At 38.7% G+C, this 16,403-nt stretch overlaps 1 protein-coding gene across 1 annotated transcript in view; it reads right to left on the bottom strand.

Annotated features, from left to right (window-relative positions):
- Window positions 1-16,403, bottom strand: part of csmd2 (CUB and Sushi multiple domains 2) — a 245,362-nt gene that overhangs the window by 160,526 nt on the left and 68,433 nt on the right. The window contains exons 4-5 of the mRNA XM_017307349.1: window positions 13,123-13,317; window positions 7,759-7,966 (exon numbers count right to left, since the gene is read on the bottom strand). Coding sequence (XP_017162838.1) covers window positions 7,759-7,966; window positions 13,123-13,317 — 403 coding nt within the window. The remainder of the gene's footprint in view (window positions 1-7,758; window positions 7,967-13,122; window positions 13,318-16,403) is intronic.

Raw genomic sequence — 16,403 nt, 5'->3', positions numbered from 1 at the left:
TATATAGTCAAAAATCAATAAAACTAAAAAAAGACCAGCTGGGTTTGGAAGAAAAAAAACATATTTTTATTTCCATCTCTGGATGGTACAGAGGGACTTGAATCAATAAAGTAAAACTGATTTGCAATGAATATATGTGGAAATGCGCTTGTTCTGTTGTCGAGAAAACCAGCGTTTCAACACGAAAGCTTTGCATGAGGTGCCTGTGTGTTTGTGCTCCATGTTGATTTATTTTCATTTGACAGAAGGGGCTGTTGGAGATTGTAAAGATTAGTGTTGTGGTTGAGCAGTGACCCAGCTGAGGCACCGACATCGTCGTTCACTCTCGGGAAACCCAGCAACAACATTTCTCTGCCATTCCTGCAGAGTGTGGCATACGGTCAATCACTTTAACTATCCATCATACATTCAGATAAGACCATAGAATACTATATTTATAAGAATCAGAATGGATTTGAACATTCATTCTGTTTTCTGGTTTTCACAAATCAAGTACATGTTTCACAAATAACAGACCGACTTAAGAGAATCTGTCGTCGGCGCCGAATAGTTCACCAGAAGATGAACTTGTCTACATATAGTGTTCATTATGCAACCTCAAAGCAAAAAAAGCAGACTTTTTTTTTTCGTCTTTTCACAAACAAAAGTAAATGCATTTACTGTTGTGTCATTATGCCAGAGTTAGCCAGCATTCAAGATGTATTGTTATTTTGTCTATAAATCCCTCTGTCTAGCAGGGATCCAAAAGGCTGCCAGGTGAATGATTGGAACTTGATGGAGAGTTCTTCAATGCATTTGTACGGAGTGTTGTCAGCCACTCCAATGAGCAGTCTGAATTGTAATGCATATTGGGATGTCTGATGTCTCAAAAGGATCACTAGGCTCTGTGATGCCTTGGTGTTTCAGACAACTCCCAGAAGACACTCATAAGCAATGTCATAGGAAATAACTGGATTATATTTTTGTTGCTCGTGGATCAGAGTTTTAGTGATTTATTGTGTCTACTCAGTCTTCTTGAACAAATACAAGACGTCATGATAAAGTCAGCCATGGCTGTAGAAAACGGAATTTGAATAATTATATAAAAAAAAGAACATTAGACCATTTGTATTCACGTACAACCAAACACAAAAAAGAACTTGATGTTTAACTTGCAGGGCGTCCATCTCCACCGGTTATTGGGCGAGAGGCAGCATACACCCAAGACAGGTCACTGGTGCATCACAGAGCTACACAGACTTACGGGACAGACGGCAAAGGACACACACACACTCACAACCTAAGGGCAAATTCGAGGAGCCAATTAATCTAGCAGTCATGTTGTTGGACTGTGGGAGGAGGAAGCCTGGAGACAGCCTACGCATGCACAGGCAGAACATTCAAATAGCGTGCAGGAAAACCCCAGGCCAGAATTCAAACCCTGCTAAGCATTGGTCCCCGATGTCGTTCTAAAACGGATCTAAACACAGCTTAATATAAGGTGTGATAAATTACTGGTAACTTGTTCTCCATCAAAGGTTGATTTAGGATTTTTTTCTTTCGATATTCTTTGACATATTAGACTCTGATATGTGTCGTGACGTCAGTACAATCCCCCACATGAGGTTTCTTTATATTTTTCAATTTCACTTTTAGACCTTAGAAGCTGCCAGACTGTCAACTCAACGTTTTTCCTTATGCCATAATGACATGGTGATACAGACTGTGTTACTCAGGACATCTAAGGGAAAAGGAAATATCAGACGCACGATCAACTTAATGTTTTTATGATTTATATGTATGGCTTTATAGCAAAATACGTTCTTCATCCCTGCAGACTGCACAGAAAGCAAACTGTGAGATGTGCATTATATCCAGCATTTATTCCATGAATAATGCATATCTGACCACCTCACTGTAGCTATTTAAAACACATTTATGTAAAATACCGCCGTCATACACTATTAAAAGATTATTTGCATGGTAATATCACTTTCTAAGCATAAAAATGTACACTAAAGCACTTTTTTAGGCAAGAATGTATGGTAATCACATGTGCAGTTTTCTATGCTTTTGCTCCCAGTCTACGGACATACTGCATAATCACTCACTTCCAAACACTCTCAGTGTGACCGTACAACAATAGAAAGAGAAAGTACATCAGGCAGCCAACAGCTTGACATGACAAGCACTACTGTGGAGTCCCACTGCAGAGCAGAAGGTGAAGGGTGATCATTTTTTCAGAGATCAAGGTTTGCCACACATTCACATGGATAAAATGACTTAAATTTTCAGAGCAGGGAAATGAAAAATCCAGCTGTCCAATGAAATAATAATTTTAAAAAACTTCCAGAATTTCTTTAGAAACATAACAGTTGTGTCTACGCCCATTGTTGGCTCTCTTGTAGGTGGATAGGGGTCAGCATGGGCACTCTGACTGGACTGTATGAAACCCCAAACACAACAACCTCAGAGGCACTGCTATGCTGCCAGCTTTCTATCAGAAACGGCAATAATGTCTTCAGTAATTTGAGTTACATTAGCTCTTCTGCTGGGCCAGACCTCACTTTTTTTTCTTTTTTTTTTTCCTTTGGACCTCTCTTGATGGACAATGAACCTTGTAGACCAAGAATAACCCTTGTCAAACTTGCTCAAATCCTTACACTTGTCTATTTTCCCAGCTTTGAAAACATCTGACTTTAAGGGGCAAAAAGTTCACTTGCTGCTCAATACATCCCACCCACTGACAGATGCCAGGAGGAAGAGAGTACTTTCAGTTGCTGAATGTGCAGTACATCATACATTGCTGCTGTAGTTTTCTTCATCCTCAGGTTTAAAGAGCAACAAGTACAACTGATATTTGTTGGTTGATTATTTGGGCTACATGTAAGGATAATAAGCCTGCAGTAGATTCTTGACAGACATAATGCTTCTATTTCGCACACTGTGGTTTTGAAAAAAAAAACCTTATCTGGGTATAGTTTCCGCACTCCTCATAATGTTTCTAGGCAAAAACATTACCAAACAACTTAGCTTTCTTACTTTTAACCATGGAAGAAGTGTAGAAGACCAGAAACATGGGGACTGGGGCACCCATCCATTATTCCACAAACGCTGGATAAACTCCAGTTGCTTTGACATGGTATCTGCATCTCGGTAAAAGTTGCTTTAAACCGTAGGCCTGGTTTGACAAATGGGTTTGTGCAGTTTTTAAACCTTACAGTTTTACAGCCTTAGCCTATCTTTCTAAATGTATTCAGGTCACACCGAGTATAGGAATCAATCTTCAGAAATATGAAATGCTACTTGCATTGCAAGAGCACTTTTTGGAAGTTAAGGTAAATAGCAAAAACTGCTGCTCAACAGACTATTCATGCTCAGGTGAGTAAACCTAACAGCCAATCAATATACATCCACTGTTCTGTGCTCCCAATACAAGTCTTTATTTCTCACTACCTCTCTTGTACACACACAACCATAGTCTTTTTGTCTTTTTTTTCCCCACACTGGGACAAGATGACACATAGCAACACGGCAGGGATAATCCATATGCTGACTAAATGTCAGTGTCTCAAGTCTGTACGGCATAGTGTTAAAAGGAAAGGGGGAAAAAAGGATTGGAAGCTACCTAGAGAGATCAAAACTCATTGGGTTCTAAGATCTACTAGTAAAGATAAATAAGCTGCATTGACCCAGGGAGCTTTGTGTTGTCAGAGAAGAGAGCATCAAAAACAGGAAACAAAAGAAGAAAAAAAAAACACTTTTGGGGAAATGAAGTTGGTAAAAGTTAGCAGAATGGAAATGAGAACATATAAAAGTTTTGTTGTAGAACACTTTTTGTAAAGTGGTATTGCTGATAGCTTTTTTATTTTTTAGGGGGGGAGGGGGAGTTAATTCCCCTTTTGTAGAACTAAAGAAATAGTGTCAGTATTCAGAATGCTTTCAAGTACAGAATCAGGCACTTGATGTTCTCTATTTACAGTATCAAAGGTGCTTTGGGAGCTGCATCTCAAATCTTAAGGGAACACTGCTGGAAGATGAAAATGCATTATACTCCCTTGGAAAACAAGTGATCATCCAAGGAAATTGCAAGTCAAATAGCTATGATTTTCACTTAGAGGCAAGTGGGCAAATGAGGATTTGGCAATTGATGTGCATAAGTGTTATTTACAAAGCCTTTAACTGAATGGGGGGAAAAAATCAATGTGGATACAGATGGTATAATGGCTCAAGAATGTGTTCTCTTGTGTAAAAAACATTGTACATCCCACCAGGATGTTACTAAATAGAGGCAGATTGTTTCCCCCCCTAATTCTTACCAGGCCCTTCCACTGGTAAACTCAGTTTAGACTGTAACAGCCTATTAGATATTGTTAAGCCTTCCTCTGATTATACTGTGGTATTCCATTTTACAGTCTGCCTAGAGCTTGTGGTTTCTTTTATTGCTGTATTTATTTTAGGGTAATTTTAAGACTGCCTGCTACATTTTTAAATTAATTTTCTGAGACTGGAGATCCAATTCATAATTCATCTTCTCCCTGTTATCATATCACAAAGCACAAAGTGTATATGCAAAATAGACAGTGGTTGTCTTTACAGTTATGTTTCTGAACTAACACTTGTTAGACTTGGGCTATCAGTACGCTGACAACATTAAGTGTGAGGAGGCTAAGCAGACTACAAACGTGTTACCCAAAAACTCAATATGAAATCATGCGTGGCGTGCACACAGAGGAAACAGACGTAATATTTCCATCAAACCTGCCTTAGCTTCTTTTTCCACCCAGTTTCCCACACTGTCCAGATGGACAACAGTCAGACATTTACTTTTTGGGGAGGTTTTGCTTTAGCTTAGCTCTCTTATTCAGCCTCCAATTGACTGTTGAACCATTCTGAAAAAATAAGGATATCTTTTTGATAGCGCCGTCTCATGTACTTTTAAGTTATTTATAAACCTCAAAATGCACCAACTCCATTTAGAGTAGGAGTCTCTAAGTATGATACAACTGCCACCAGACAGTGTAAAGAAAGTTGCAGGAAGTACACGTTTCATAAAACAAACAAAGCTTACAATCATGGAGCCAGCAATAAATTCATAGCAGATTAGCGGCTAATATTCAGATCAGAGTAGTGTGTTCAGAAAAACTACTCTGTGGCTTATTTAGGGACCAACATTTTAAGATATTATTGCAGTTTGTTCAGGCTGTGAAAGAGCAGAACATCTCACAGCTTAACTGTCCTGTTGAATCTAACTTTAGTGTGAAAAATCTTGGATATGAAAATGTCAGTCTTTACCATCTTCAATTTAAAGTAAAGTTAGGATTCTGCTAAATTTTCTAAATTCTGAAGAGAGTTCAGTCTGAGACTGCTATTTTGTAATGATAGCCACTCTAGCATAGCATAGCTGTGCTAATCATGAATATAAGGTGTTAAAGCAAGTTTTACACGTCTCCACTTCTTAATCATGTCTTTTGAAGTTTTATTAAAACCGAGTTTTACAACAACCTACTTTTCCCCACTCAGAGCTGTTATGCAACCTCTGCTTCAAATATAAATATTTAATGGTGCCTCCAGGCACGAACACTAGGAAACTAAATCCTATATCCTCTCACGTTGTAGTTTTTGAAATTGTTCAATCTTTTGATGATTCACTGTCTTGAAAAACCACCACCGACCTCACTGTCAGCATTCCAACAGTGAAGATTCTCATATTTTAAATTAAGACAAGAAAACTTGATAACATTACTGTATTACTTTTATCCCAATTTAGGATGTAATTCAAGATGACTCACTCAAGTTTATTTAATATTATTTCCTTGGTAAACAAGATGGATAAATAAGCAAATAAATTTTTCCTTTGCTTCAGATTGCTTTGTTATAATAACGTTAATCGTAAATTGCATGGGGATATACAAAGATAAACCAACAAAAACATTGTTTTGAACTTGTCGACAAAACTCAATGTAATTCTGCCCATTATAACCAAAGGCAGTCAAGTTTAGCTTTTTTTTTGTATTAGGTTGTGGAGAATTCAGGGCCGTAGATTATCTTCTACAGCAGCTATACAAGCAAAACCTCAATATTTCTCACAGTTATGGACATATATTCAGATATTCCCGATATGCCAGCATTCATGAGCCTTGAAAGCTTTCACCACATCTCTGCTGACATTATGTCAACCCCTGTCATATTGCAGAGATAGTTTTCATTCCTCTGCACATCGGGGGGCCAAAGCTGCAGAGGCAGCTAACTGCTGCTCTAGGAACCGTTCCAGCATCTCCAACGACTCATCCTTTTTTTTTCTACCAAAGAATAAATCACTACCACATACATAGGCCCATTTACTGAGGTTCTTCGCAGCTTATGACTCACCACGGTATTACAATGAGAAGCACATAAAGATAAAGAAGCTTGGACTTTAGGAGGTGCTCTGGATGTTACATTCTCTACGTGAGCAAGAGGGTCACTTCCAAATACCCAATGGATCCAATGTGTTGGCCATGTCCACAGCATCCAGTTTACAAGCATTTGTGTAATGTGACAAAAAAATAAATAAATCAGGTAGCATGGTGAAAAGAAACTCAAGATAGTAATGTCCCACTTTGCCCTAGAAATGTGGCTTTAGCAGAAAGCACATCCGAGCTTGTGGGTTTTTTTTTACTTCAGTGTTGCATGAACTGTTTAGTAATTAGAATTGTTCATCCCCTCATTTTTCTTTTAAAAAGCAAACTTTTTCAAGAAATTTGTCTTTTCAAGTTAATGGGAACATTAGCGGTTATTATCGAGTTTCTCATGAACAAAACTCTCCCATTGAACCAGTCATCAAGATCATAAATCAAATTCACTGAATTACTTTTAAAGGTTGTGGGTGCATTTGGAAGGTACTGTATATGTACGTCTTTTGTAAACAGTTATCTTTGCTTCCCTTTTTCTTTTCCTTTGTGTTTAACAGCTCAGTTTGTGCTATTGGGAGTATTGTTCTGCAAACTGCTGCCTGTGGCTGTGACTTCAAAGTCTCTTTCACTGTCTCTTTATCTCTACTGCTAGCCTTATACGAGTCTTTAAACAGATTATACCAAAGTAAAAGTTGGGACACTGGTTTTCGATGTCCATCAGAAGGGATTCATACGGCAATATTTCACCAGGGTGCTTTTTTTTTTTTTTATGGGTTAAGGTTACGGCCGGTAGTGTAGAGTTTCTACTGTGCACATTCCCATATGAACTATAGAGTGTTACTGTGAGAGCAAAGAGTAGTGTGTATGAAACACCACTATAAGGCTGCTGGTGGTAATTGAGCTCACTAATTACTTCCTGAGCTGAGAGAGTTGTCAGAAAGAGGAGGAGCTGCCACAGATGGTGAGAGACCCACACTGACGCCAGGATACCCGGCCTCTTCATCATTGGAGTTGAGCATGTGTGTTTGTGCGAGACTCGGTAATTGAGAGAAAGAGTGTGCGACCGAGATGGAGTGTTCAAATTACACATTAGAAACACCAAACATATGATACGCCACAAAGGAGTTTGAAAGCTAGGAAGTGCCTATCAAACAAATTACTGTTATCTGTCGATTTCGTTTTAAAGACAACTCACAACACTTGACACTGCGACGATCCGGCTTAGCAGAACCTATTTAACACCCACCCACCTCCAAGCAATGCTCATGCTCACGTAGGGTGCCCATGTGCAAGCAGATGCTACGGGATCATTTATTCTTTTTTTTTTTTTTTTTACACTATTCAGCTCCTTCTGTGATTAAAACACTGCTGGCGGAACACTTACCACTGTGAAGGTCCGTCTGTACCGCTGACCTCCAGCAGGTCGTAGTCGTCCTCCAACTGAAAGTCAGAGAAAACCAAGGCGATGGTGTCTCCGGGCTCGGCCAGCACAGTCCAGGTGCAGTCAGCATTGTTGTTGTACTCAGCTGGGTAATTGGGGGTGGTGATCACCCCGCTCTGGCCCCGCAGTGTCCCTCCACATCCATCATCAGCTGTAAAGAAAAAGAAAGTTAGGAAAGTCTCAACACACTACCGTTATAGTGCAATGATGATCCAAAGATAAACTGCAGAGATAACTGCTGATGTTCAGAAAAATGAGAGCATCAGAGCAGGGAGAGTAAAAAGGTCAATAAACGCAAGCTGCAGCTTTAATGCGGCTAAAAGTTCACCTTTAGTTAGGACTCTGCAATGCCTAAATGAGCTGGCTGTTGCATAGCGGGAAAAATACCCTATTAACACGAGACTAAATGGGATTGACTTTTCAGATAGTGTCAACCCACAAGTCTTTACAGCTCTAAATAAGACTGTTAGCATTTAGAGAACAAATATTTTATGTTTAAAACTTTTTGGGAGGAGGTAAAGTTGACAGAGTATTGCATTTCCACATGAGAATCAGTGCAATTTATTGGTCAGCAGTGTCTTTTTCAGAGTCTGCCCTCAAAATCTCCTTTGCATCTTGTTGTTCTAGCAGACTGGGTGGTAGTCCTCACCACTTCTACAACTTTCATTCAAAGATCCACAACAAGCAGCAGAAAACTCACTGACTCGTCACATGCGAGGAAGGATGTTAGCTTCAAACACCACTAGTATGTCCAGTTAGCGATTCCATTTTAGATGGTTAAAGTAAAAAAAAAAAAAAAACAGAGCAGACTCTTTCTTGCAGCTGTAAATAATCCATATTGTTATTCAAGAAAGAACACGTTAGGAGCTGTGGTTGTGTTGTTTCATGTGGTTCAGCTCTAGGCCATGCCATGCTAGCTGCTCTGCTGCCCATCCTCAGTCTCCCAGCACATTGTACTCCTAAGCTTTATTCAATCAGACTGTAACTCAGTGAAAACTTGCTTCTGGAAGTTTTTAAGTAACATCGTGTGGATTTGAAAAATAAATAAATAAAAAATTATCTGTGTGTTCACTGAACACACAGCAATCTGCTGCAACCCAAACAGCATTGTTTTATCCACCACTATAAAATACTGCAGTGAATTACAGAATATCTTTCTATTGTCTACCAGTCTGCCAGAGGGCAAAACGCAGCAGTCTTACGGTTTCAAAATGCCGTACAATGGTTTTACAGTCAGCAAGAAGTAAAGGTTCTTGCATGATGCAAAGTAACGCAACAAGGAGGGACATGATTCAATTCATACTAATGCAGGATTTAGTTAATCAAAACGACTCAGCTTAAAGAATACAGTTAAATAATAAGCCGTTCATTTAATGTGGTGCTGAGATAATGCTCATAATATTTTACACGTTGGAACAATACTGAATGCGTCCTCAAAGCCGATGTGTTAAAAGCTGAATAAATTTGCAAGTCTACAGATCTCAGGAAGCTTTGAAAACTAATACTGCATCAGAGCAATTCCAAAACTGCATCACCTGTGGGGTTGTTTCTGAGTGTGCAGTTTTCAAAATCTATTAAAAAAAAAAAAAAAAACACTGTTCCAGATCATGTACTCCCTTATACATGTAATGCCAGTTTTCATTGACTGCTACGGCCTATTTCAGCAGCATAATTTGCCCCGACACAAAACAAAAATGTACAAGGAGTGAGTTTGAGGTGTTGAATTTATTCCCCAATTCCCCAGATCTCAGTTCAGAATCAGAAACAGCTTTATTCACCAAGCGGGTGGACACAAAGAAGGAATTAAACTGTGGTTGTTTAAAAAACCAATAATAATAAAGGATTTTTTGTTTTTTACGTTTGTACACAAAATTTCTTCAAAAAGAGGGAAAGGCAAGGGTGAATTGGAACCAACATTCAAACTATTTGAAGAAGAGTAGGAAATCCCAGAGCAACTACTCTCGTCCATGGAGGGCCCACCTAATATTTGAAGCATATCTTGGACACAGGCTCTGACTATTTTTGCAGCAATACACTGCTAGACAGTTGCTCATATTGTGCCGAGAATGTTCGTTGCAACTAAAACGTGTGAAGATTAAACTGTTGTACTTAAAAGGAAAGAGACAGGGGACATCAGTAGTAATTTTTAACACTTTGCCACAGTTATGTCCTGTGTAAGTATGTGTCAGTGGGAGATATTATAGCGGCCGAGCGTCCGAGTGGGTGTGATGTTTTAAAGAGGTGACGAGGACCTCAGAAGCCCATCCATCATCCGTTCAACCTGTCACCGTGGCAAACCCCCTAAGGGAGGGCGAGCATGGACGAGCCGGAACCTGGGGGTGTGATTTTCAACAGGAGGAAAATCCCGACAGCGGGAAGAGAACAGGGGATGAAGAGGATGACAGGTGACATGAGAGGACGGGCCAAAAAAAGAAAAAAAAACTGTGGAGAGAAGGTGAACAATAAAGAAAAAGAAAGATGGCATGAGGAATGACAGGTGATTGTTGCAGAGGGAGAGACAGGAAGTAGAATGTAGAAAGAAAAGCGCATAAAGATATATATTGACATTCTACACAAGAATGTTTCTTCACACTTGAAAGGAGCTTTTTTTTTTTTTTTGACTCTAAACTCTCCCCTTTGGCTCCACTCTTCAACTCCCTCGGCTCTGTCCAGCTGCAATTGGCCACCATATGTAAGAGGAACAAAATCCAGCGATAAAACCCAAGTAGGACCCATTGAACATAAATTTTTCAAAATCCAAAATGTGTAATAAAAGGGATTTTGTTTCTTCTACAAGTCGACGCGTATGTCAAACTGTAACCCATGACTGAACAGAAGCACGCACATATTAGTGCTGTCACTTTCATTGTTTTCCATCATGTTTAAGGGGCTGATTTATTTCTGTGAGCACCATTGAAAGCCAGATATTGCAAGAGGAGAAAAGCAATACATGCAAGCTGAAAACCATAAATATTTTAAAGGCATTCAATAAGAAATGGTTGTTCAGACGCACCATTGACCTACAAAGCATAAACACAGAGAACTAAATTTAAGAATCACCAACATTTGACAACTTACAAAAATGTGCAGGCAAAACTATTTACAATCTCTGTGAATACTATATAGTCCATATAGCAGCGCGAGGGGAACTAAACTTTTTTTCAGTTTATGTTGGGTCAGTAGGAAAAACATAAGAAAACGCCTGTTGATGGTGTAGGGCCACAAGTCCAAGTCAAGTCTAAAATGGGCCTAAAGTCTTATTTCTGTGATGCAAGTGCCTTTAGATGCATCTGTGATTTGCGCTTTTTAGCTGGACAATTTTCTTAGTAATTACCTTTCATGTTATTTCATAGAAATATTATTTCTGGGAACTTATCGCAGGGTTCATAAAATGTCATTTTCTAGTAAAAACAGCACAGCTAAAAGGAGAAAAACAAAACCCAGAGGAAAAAAAGAAACAAAAACACATGCAAAGTCTCCTTTAAAAGAGATTGTGGCTGAACTGTGTTTATATCTTAATTGAATACAGATAAAACAACTTGATGAGCATGGAGCAGGGCTTATAAAAGATTATCTGTGCAATCATTGGCTGTATTTAATGTTTGGCTCAACACTGCTGGCACTCTGAGTCCAAAGTGGTGACCATGCCAAAATGTCCTCCCTGCTAAAAACTAAAGTGGGAGCTTTACACCTCCACATATGGGCAGGCACTATAATTGGAGTGACATTAACAATACACTTGCGCATTATGAAAGTGCACTCAGGTGTACAAGTTGACTTTTATGTGGCCTCGAAGGGACCTCAATTAATCACAGCAAAATTGCTAGTTCCTAAAACTTGTTGGCGTGTAATTTCAGCTGAAAAGGTGGCCTAATCACATCAGCGAGGGTTTGTGAATTTTCTTTCCAAAGGAGGAGATTTTTTGGTATGCCTGACGGGAAATAAGTACCAAAACTATTTGTTTTGGTTAATTATTACTCATTTTAAGAAGGGCATCATTGTTACATATGTCATTTTGCGAAAAGATTTTGACACACTCTCAGTGGAAAGCTTCCATGCTTTTCTAGAGATCCTCAGTCTCTTTTAGTCTAATTACATGAATGTATTTCAAGATATTTTAATTTGGACAGAATCTGCAAAACCCACAACTGACAAGACGACAGTGGAAGGAAGGATGGAAGAATAGCAAATATGATGGCTAGAAAAATAGTCTGGAAATGCAAGCACCTTTCGGTTTTACATGGTGTACTCCCACACAGCTAGACTTAGAAAAATACAAAAGTCAAATTCCAAACTTTTTAACAATGTGTAGGGACCCTGTTTTTAACAACGCTTTTTCAACACGAGCTTTACAAAAAAATTACACAAAAAGTGGCGAAAACACTAACAATAGTCTCTTCTGGGACGCATTGTCCAGTCATGTGCATGTGCCTGCATGTGATGGGTGGGTGGGGATTTTCTGGCGTACGGTGCCCATCCATGTGTTTGCCTTTGTGGGCTTCCTGACTCCCGGCCTGGCTACAGATGGTATAGTGTCTCAGTGCTCTGCTCAGCAGGCACACTGACATAAACCATTGGCCACATGGATACAAGAGAACTCACACAAGCACGCACGAGCGCAAATGGAAATTCATGAACATGCAAGCTCACATGTTTTTAGCATGTGCATCTGGTACAGTTCTGGAAATTCATTTTAGTACAAATATGAATGAGGCAAAAATGTTGACAATCAGTGTTGCTTTTTTGTTGTTGTTTTGTTTTAGTTTTTTTTTTTTTTTCTCCAAATCTAAAAACAGTGTCAATCTGGGTCAGACAACGCACACTGGCAGGTGTCACTGCAGCAGGGGTGCTTGCTAGCTCTGAGGGAAGGACAATTGGCACAAGCACCTGACTGGGAGCAAACACATGAGGTCCTGCCATTGTAAATAAGATATCAGTGTGAACACAGCAAACATTGTAAGTACACATAAATGTGTGTGCGTGGGTGGGACGATTAATTCCATCAGCAAAAAAGGAAAGCTGGACTGATTGTGTGTGTGCGTTTATAAGTGGACTAAAGTATTTTGCTTCTAAGAGTTAAGAGATAATCAGCAATTATGTCAATTGCTACAAAAAAATAAATATTTCAAGACTTTTTTGTATTATGACTAGCTTTTTTTTATAATGATTTTGATAAAAAAAATAAAACATAATAAAATTATCTTCAGTGTTATGAAACTGTAAAAGATTTTAAAAAAAAAGAAGAAGCAGCAACATTTACAAAGTTTAGTTTTAGCTGTACGCCTTCATGTATTCCTTGCTACTTACCTCTGCAGTAAGGAAGGGGGAAATCCCAGGCAGCCGTCCCAGTTGAAGTGGCGAGGCAGGAGAGTGTGGTGTGACCCTCCAGCACATAGCCATGGCTACAGCTGTAGCGGATTTTATCCCCAATATTGAAAGTGGACCCCTGTTGATAGCCATTCAGTAGCTGGCCAGGATTACCACAAGTGTAACTGGGCAGAGCTGGAGGAGAAAGGAAAGAACACAAAATGTACTCAGTACAAAAAAATACCTTAAGATTTGTGACAGTGAAAATAAGAAGCAAGAAAGCAAAAAAAAAAAAAAAACACCATCTTGTTGTCACACTTGTGACCCTTGTAGCAGCCTCCTCTACAGAGAAAATGCTGATAAAATGTGTTGCAAAAGATAAAATGTTGCACTTCAATATGGAAGTCTCTTCCAACTATCAGATTGCAACGTGGGAGTTAATGCTCTAGCAATCAGTTATTCAAGCAAATGAGGAAGTTCAACAGAACCTCATCTAATTCTGGTATTCAAGTACTATCTAAAGATGTTGATTAATTACAGTTCCCTTCAAAACCCACATTTAAAAGGAATTACATCAAAAGCTACATTGTTTTGTTCCTGAAATTCAGATAATAACTAATAACCAACCAGAAATAACACGTGACTATGTACTCTGCGTAACGTAATTCTCAGAGACTATACTACATAGAAACAGTTACTTTTACAAGGAACCTAAGAAATACTTATTTTCTTCCATTTCTTCATATTTAATAGGAGGTAGAAAGCATCATAATTAGGAATGTACCTAGGTTTGTCCTGATCAGGTCTTTATGTCCCTGAGTTCTTTGAGTTTGAGTATTTTGCCATCTGATGTCTTACTGCCCTTCCTCTGCAAATTGGTTTCCGCTCCGACAAAAAAATACATCTACTTTTGTTCAAGCAATCAAATTTTATGATTGTATTACATATAACCTATAAAACGACAGACAAAAGTGACCGTCCTAAAACTATTCCTGAACATGAGAGGACGAAGTAAAACAACCTTACTCTAAGTTACTTCTATTCACTGCAGGGCTATTGTAGAATGAAAATTAAATCTATTGAAGTTGAACATTATGAACGCTATATTTAAGGGCCACTTGGTAATGCATTAAAGATTTTCACCTCTGTGCAGTCAGGTTACAGTTTCTGTTTTACTTCATGTTTTTTCTTCTAACAAATGTGACTACTTTTTTCAGCTAAATTGTACAGGATATACATCAGATTAATGGTAAAAATAAATAATAAAAAATAAATAAATAAATAAAAAGAGTTGTACAATATCTCCAACAGCAAACAGTGTCACTCTTCTGCAGACATAACTATTTTCAGGAAATTTGAAATTCACCATTTAATGTATATAAGTGGTTTGCAGTTTTGATAGAAGTTCCTTATAAGCCTGTTTGGCAAACATGGATGCAAATCAGTCACAACATCTCCTTACTCTGATGAGATTTTTAGAGGGTAAAAATCACAAGCGACTCACTAGGGGTGGAGGACTCCAGCTGCAAGCTATACCATTAGTGAATTCATAGCAGGTGTTTTCCATCATCTGTTGAAGGCAGAACACCTGCTCACACACCAAGGATGCCCTAAATTACTCAGCACTGATTTGCCTTTTAAAGTACCTGGTTAGTACTTGGGTTCTTTCCCTCTGGTCTAATCAGATTTCTAATGATAGAGTAACTTGTCACTTTCAAGCTCCACTGTGCTGTAGCCTTTATTTTGATCTGCCAAGGCTACCTTATTACAGCCTGTGTTCCATCACTACCAGATTAGCACATGCACAAGGACTCAAATTAGCATATTAGCTGCTGGGAAAAATGCTTGAGCGCTACAGCTTGGCAACTGGGAGGCTTCTGGCACACAGGTAGCATTTGTCCCCATTCCCCTTGAGATTTTGCTGCATCGTAATGTAGAAATAACAAACTATGAGGAATAAAATTGAGCACTTTTGCATCTCAGTTTAGAAGAGAAAATTCAAAATATGAGCACTTGTGGCTTTCTGTTTGTGTGCCATCATATTTCCTGCTTGAGATCGTACGGTTGAGGTTTCTGTAGTCAGGACCTCGCAAATGAAAGGCTTGTGTGATGCAAATTTTTCCATCCACAAAAATCTGCCAGGATAATCACATGCAGAGTTTATTTTTGTGACTAGACTGACTGTTCTTACCAATAAAGAATTTCTGATTGAAGGAAAAGCTCCAAAAGAAAATGAAGCCCAATAAAACCAAGCAAAAAGAAAAATTAAACAATGAGAAGTTTAGAAACATAGAAAATGCTTGTCATGAGGAGCAGCAGGTATTTTTTGTTGCTGCAAATGAGGAATGGGCTGCTGTAAGATTTTCACCGTAAGCTTGAGAAAAGAAAACACTTTTGATTGTGTCTACAAAAAAAAAAAAAATTAACATGGTCTAATAAGTTAAAGTCAGAAAAAAAGGAACTGATAAATTTTAACAGTGGCTTTTCAGTAAATGTGCTAATAGTGCAGGATGATATTCTCACACAGAAGTTTTAAAAATGGACATATTGACTGATGGCTTTTTAGTTTTTCACTGCTGGAAATATAAAATAAGTGAGTGTGTTAATCTATCCTCCACACAGGTGGAGAAAACTGGTCATTGACACTTTCACTACCATCTTACTAAAAATAGTGTAAACCAAATCATAAGAACAATGTGTTTTGCTTAAACACTGGTATACCTCAATCTTGGAAACTGGTACATGTATTGGTATCGCTATGATAGACATTCAGGAAGAAACTGAAGTATAAGGCATGAAATTGTTGAGAGAGCAGTAACTTATTTCATTGTATTAAATGAAATAAAGGTTTGTAAAACACTAAAAACACTACACCAGTGTCTATTTATTAGCTTGAACAATGAATTAGGCTCAAGGCTCATTCTTTCCAGGGACAGTGTCCTCTGTCATCCTATTGGTCCCCAACTCCTTGTGTCTAACCCAACAACGGCAACCTTGAGGCACTGTTTACAGCAAGCTCATATTTCACAGCAATGGGGGACTTGGCCTGTCCCTGGGGTCTGAATCCTATAAGCAATGCCACTGCTGAAGTGGCAAATGATGCTCTTGTACATCATTGAAACTCGCTCTACCTCACATGGGCCAAAGGTAGAGGCATACAGATGCACACAAGAGCTTGCAAGGCATTTCTAAACACACGCTGTAAGAAATGAGTTGCTGTGCTATCCATCATGTCATCCATCAGCTACCTTATCAGGATATAATATTTCATTCTTTCTTGT

This window comes from Poecilia reticulata, linkage group LG11 (assembly GCF_000633615.1).
Source record: "Poecilia reticulata strain Guanapo linkage group LG11, Guppy_female_1.0+MT, whole genome shotgun sequence".
Classification (NCBI taxonomy): domain Eukaryota; kingdom Metazoa; phylum Chordata; class Actinopteri; order Cyprinodontiformes; family Poeciliidae; genus Poecilia; species Poecilia reticulata.
This window is presented reverse-complemented; position numbering and strand designations above follow the sequence as displayed.